General features: G+C 36.1%; 1 protein-coding gene across 1 annotated transcript; it reads right to left on the bottom strand.

The window, feature by feature from the left end:
* Positions 1-4,345: 4,345 nt before the first annotated feature.
* Positions 4,346-5,284, bottom strand: LOC110315422 (olfactory receptor 50-like). Its single transcript, XM_021189478.1, has one exon. The coding sequence runs from the start codon at positions 5,282-5,284 to the stop codon at positions 4,346-4,348; it is 939 nt and encodes a 312-aa protein (XP_021045137.1).
* Between the last annotated feature and the right edge of the window lie 869 nt (positions 5,285-6,153).

Consider the following 6,153-nt stretch of genomic DNA (forward strand, 5'->3'; position numbering starts at 1 on the left):
TTGAAAACCCCATATGGAAGTGGATCCTTCCACTCATAAAACCTTTCTTGGTCATCTTTCTGGCATTAGTATTTGCTCCTTGTTTTATTAATCTTATCTCTACCTTCCTTCAGAGACAAGTACAAAAATTTCTAACCAAGCTGTTATTCAGCTCCTGTTACAGGATTACCAGCTGCTGCCCAGAGATGATCACCAAACGGACTCCAATGGTGAAGACCAGATATACCCTGATTATGCCCCTAAACAGCAGGAAGTAGCTTAAGAGACATGACGCCCCTATTCCCTCTTCACCATTGGTTTCCCTCTCTTTTTCTTCCCTTCTTTTATAATAATAAGAAGGGAGGAATGTTAGCANCAGGATACTGCAAGCCCCGCCTAACCATGTGACCCTTGACACGTGTTGCCAGGACAACGACCTTCTAGCCCACAATCCACTTGGCTCAGTTCCCACCCTCACTGGTGTGATGTTATTTTCTATATAATAGAGGAAGCCAATCCCTCCCCCCCCTCTCTCTCCTCTTCTCTACCCTTCTACCCACTTCACTGCCCCCCCATTCCTGCATAATAAACCTCTCCCACATGGAACACCTTGGCCTGGTCTGCTTGGTTTATCCGCACAAAATATAAAAGTTCACCATATCCTTGTGAGATTATAGACTTTTTCCTGTAAAAGAATATAGGAACCAGACTTAATTATCTCCTAAAGCAAAATAAGAAGATGCACATGCTTCCCTATAAACACTCCAGGAAATGACAGTGTTTTCTTACTTCCACCAATATTACCCTTGCCCACATCTGTACTAGTAGTATAAGAAATATGGATGAGAGCAAGTCAGCTATCTATATCACAAATAGTCAATAGGTGCCTTACCTTATTAAAGAACAAGATTATAGTAAAGAGAGGTGAGCATTCATGGTTTGCTATTCATGTAAAAAAAAAAGTAGAAATTTTGAATTTACCAACTATCACCCAAGAGATGACAGAAGAAGAATTCCCATACACTGCCAAGCTATCAATTAGCACAGTTTTCAAATATTATAATTATTTAGAGGCATTTCAGATTTCTGAAAATTTACATATTGTTCTCATAATCTTTTGACCCACATGCCATTTCCCCCTTGTGATAGTTTGATGAAAATGGTCCCAAGATGCTTGTATATTTGAGGAGCTATAACTTTTATGGAGGTTTATTATGTTACTGAGAGTGGACTCTGAAGTTACAAAAGCCATTTCTGAGTCCAGTGTCTGTCTTTCTGCCTTTGGGTCAGGATGTAAATCAGTCTGCTACTGTTCCAATACGATGCTTTTCTGGTACATGCCATTGTAACCATGGAATAACTCTCTAAAACTGTAAATAAGTCCCTAGTTGGATACTTTATTTTGTAAGATTTGTCTTGGTCATGGTCTCTCTCTTCACAACAATAGAACACCACTAAAACATCACTATTGATTGCTTGTAGTTGTATAGTAATTTGCTCCGTTTGAACTAACATTTGTTAATAATCATTTACTAAAACTTGCTTTGTGTTCAATCTTACATTCTACAGAGTTGTTTGCATTTTTGTTTTTGTTTGTTTGTTTACCACTCTGTCTATTTTGGTTTGAAAATTGTATAGTAATATTTATCCACAGTTAGCATCACATACAATGCATTTTCTTCCCTAAAGTTCATTTATTCATGTCTCTTTCTCTCTACTCTAAGGTACTAGAAACCACTCTACATTTTTATTAGCTTTATTATTTTGTAGTTTTTGGACAGAATATAGCTAAACCTACAACTTTTAAACTGGATTCTATTAAACTATCTTGCAAATAAACTTAGTAGATGCTGGTTAAACTGATCATACATATTCTCTGTAATCCATAACTCTCTGACTGTCCAGTTTACAGGATCTCCTTCATTTAGCCTCTAAATACACAAAGAGGAATTCTTGTAGTATCATTGCTTAAAGAAAAAATCAGCCACTATGTCTTCGTTATATTTCTATTCTTATGATAAAAATACTATGACCAAATCTACTTGTAAAACTAAGTTTATTTGGGTTTTACAGTTTCAGACATGTAAAGTCCATGACCATCATTGAGGGGAGTATGAAGGAAAGTAGGCAGATCAATAAAGCAGCAGCTGAGAGCTAATATACCTGAGTCACAAGCAAGACACAGAGCAATACTGGAAATGGTGTAGGCTTTTGAAAGCTCAAAGCCTACCCCAAGGGACTGACCTTCTGGAATGTGGCCACACCTCCTAATGCTTCCTCAACAGTTACAGCAACAATGGACCAATATTTAAATGTATGAGCCTATAGGAGCCATGGTCATTTCCACTATGAACTAAAAGCAAAAATAGTAATTTTATCTTACAGTGGATTATGAGTATAGAGAGATTTTCTTTCAGAGCCAATGGCACACAAAGAAGCAAAGTGTAAAAAGAATTAATATAGTTATTTCTCTCGTATAACAAAAGAAAACACTAGACCAGATACATTTGAACAATCTACAATCCATACAGAACTGTTATAATGATAAGGAAAATATTGGAAATGGTTAACTTCAAGAGATAATATGATACCACTGAGAAGAGACCAATGAACATCAAAAACACTGATAGTTTTCTACTATTTAAGTCTAGAAATTAATGAGTATTTTTGTTTAATCTTATTATTAAAATATTCTAGGTATATGACATATACCTTATAGGCTAATATATTTGAATATTGATCCATAGATGCTGTAACACATATGAATGTATAATGCAACACAAATATCTAACACATGTGTAGAAATGCACAATGCTATTTTTAATGTTCTAAATAAAATGTCCAAGAACTGTATAAAATATTGCACGTTTTTTTTAAAAAAAGTAGCAGAGATTTAAAACAGTTGCAGAGATACACACACTCACATTAGCTGAAATTATGCTAAATCCTAGTTGAGTAGCATTTAGACATTAAACTCTCCTCTGCTACTTTGTCTACATATCTGTAGTACCATGAATTACTATTGATTGAATTGAATCTCTGTGCTTCCACAGAGAATGATTCTCATGGACTAATGTAAAATTAGTTCAAGTGATATGACATTTCTATAATTGAGTATGGAGCTATCTTTCTTCTTTTCATAATAAAATATGTTTGGATTAAGCTGCTCTTCAGATCTCCTTGAAATTGATTGAAGAGTATAATATTTCCTGGTATCCAGCGAGCCATTCTTCATCACCCACTCAGAAAAGCAGAGTCTCCTTAGACTGCATATAACCACAGTACCACCTCCCCAGAAACTCCTGTCAAACTCTCAAAACTAGGTGTGAGGCCTCAGTTCACTCCAACTTTCCAGGACATCCATGCTCCACACAGAGGTTGTCCTTATCTTTGTATATATATTTACACAGTACAGTGTATTTCTACTTTAGTTATGACCAAGCCCAAACACTTACCAAGAACAAATTGAGTACTATCACACATACAAATTATGAAAAAATTATTTTAAAAATGAATAAGATTACAGATAAAATAAGAAACAAACATGGGCATAGTTTGCTCAATAAGTACCAAATTATGGTAAGAAAAAAATGTTATCATAGCTTACACCGTGCAATGAATAGAAACACTGTATAGTATTCCAAAGGCTAGAATAATTTCATACTAAGACATGGTAAATATTTGTGTAAATTAATATACTTTCTTTGATGAGGGTATTATAAAAACATCACGTCATACCCAATAAAATTCTGCCACTTTTGAATGTCAACTACAAAAATTAAAAATAAATGTAAAGGACAGAAAATCTGGCTCAACAATTAAGAGCATTGATGTATCTCTCCCAGGCCCAAGATTTTAATTCCTTCATCCATATAGTAGAGTCCAGTCCCAGAGGATCTGAACCCTCTTCTGACTTTTTCAGGCAATAATCACATACATAATACATGGACATACATGTGGGCAATGCACCAATACACTAAATTAAATGAGTAAATGTGATTAGAGTTACTGCCAAAAAATCAGAATATGTTATAAGATGAAGGATAAAAATAAATCATATCATCTATAAGAGAAGAAATAGTTCTGTTCTTTTCAGAGAAGAAAAGCTACAAAATTGTATAATAAAGAAAACTTGGTAATGACAATATAAACAAGTAAAATGTTTGCAAAAGAAAGAAAAAAATGAATGAGCTTTGTGAGCAAACTTCCTCAGGTGCTGAATATCAGTAAGATAGTAAAACAAACAAGAAAATGTGCAAGAAGTGAATGAAGAAAAGAGGGTCCTATGAAATTTCTCTGACATAACGAAAGATGAATGGAGAAAAGGAGAAAGAAGTAGGAATGCTAACAGTGAAGACCATGTCCATCACTGTGAACAAACTCTCCTGATGAGGATATTTCTCAGTGCTCCTTTCATATCCCGATTCCTCAGACTATAAATAAAGGGATTCAGCATGGGTATGACCACAGTGTACATCATAGCCACAATGGCATCCTTGTCATTAGTGTTATTAGATGACGGGACAAAATATAGTCCAATGATGGCTCCATAGTACAAGGTAACCACACAGAGGTGAGAGCCACATGTGGACAAGGCTTTGCAAATTCCCTTGATTGAGGGAGTTTTCAGAATGGTGACTCCGATGTGGCCATAAGAGACCAGAATGCATATGAATGGCAAGCTAATGACCACGTTACCTAGCACAAGGATGACAAGCTCATTGGTGGTGGTGTCTGAGCTCGACAGCTTCAGTAAGGTAGACAGATCACAGAAGTAATGGGGGATGGTATGGTTTCTAAAGTGAGATAGGCGAGCGAAGAGAAGGGTGTGAACAAGGGCATTGGCAGAAGATAAGGCCCAGGATACTACTACTAGAAGAACACACAGGTTCTCACTCATAATTTGTGAATAGTGCAAAGGGTGGCAAATGGCCACATACCTGTCATAGGCCATTGATGTCAGAAGAAAACTCTCAAGAACAGCAAAAAGTGAAAAGAAATATACCTGGGAAACACACCCACCATATGATATGGACTGACTGTGTGTCAGCATATTCATGACCATTTTTGGAGATGAAACTGATGAGAAAGAGATGTCTGTGAATGCCAAGTGACTGAGAAAAAAGTACATGGGGGTGTGGAGGTGAGAGTCCAGCCTGATGAGCAGTGTGATGAGCAGGTTTCCCAGGATAGTTGTCAAGTACATGGCCAGGAACAGGGCAGAGTACAGGCCTTGGTCTTCTGCCTGAATAGGGAGCCCCAGGAGGATGAATTCAGACACAGTGCTCTCATTATCTCTGCTCATGCTCTTGTTATTATGCTGTGAGTAAAAAGAAGAAATGGAGAAGTGAAGTGAATTTAACTATTAAATTGTAGAAACATTATGTGAATCATGAGTACTGAAAATAACATTATAAACATTAACAACATTATTAACATTAGTTCAAACCATTTAGTACACCTGTTTTAACCTTAATATAGAGATATTTGCTAGAGTAATATAATAGTGATGGTTAGCAAGGGAAACAATGGAATGTGTTTTTAGAGGGAAAGAATGAATCATCAGAACTATTACCAGATGAGACCCAGTTGCAGATCAAGATGCCTAGATTTTACCAAGACAATATTAAATTAAGGAATTAGTGTATAAATTGAAACCATCCAATTGAAAATTCAACACAATTTCAATGATTGTGTGTCTTTTAAGCTTTCTTGAATGCACCTGTCCAACGGTGTCTTCCCATCAACTAAATCCAGATAGTGTAACCCATGAAGCTACATTAGATCTGAGAGATACCAGGATCTGGGGAATTACTGAAAGCAAGATGTGCAGATATTCAAAGCATTAAGAGCATGAGTCTGTGCCAATAATATAAAATACCAATACCTACTTGCACAGAGTTATGATTTTTTCCCATAATATCAGCCAAAGAAATTCCTTCTGTTTTTCTAGCAAAAGCAAATGTCACATTTTACACTTAACCTGGGTTTTTAAGCCAAAGACTGTTACCTATGCATTTATAGAATTGTTCTCTGTTGCTAACCTGGCATTTCTCTCTTTTTCCTTCAATCATGCCCCACTCATGTTAGGATTCACAAAACAGTAGGATGTGGAACATGATAAAATTAGAGTTGATATCCTAGCAGCTGAAAGAGATCTCTGGTAATGTTCTA

This window comes from Mus pahari, unplaced genomic scaffold (assembly GCF_900095145.1).
Source record: "Mus pahari unplaced genomic scaffold, PAHARI_EIJ_v1.1 scaffold_12106_1, whole genome shotgun sequence".
NCBI lineage: Eukaryota > Metazoa > Chordata > Mammalia > Rodentia > Muridae > Mus > Mus pahari.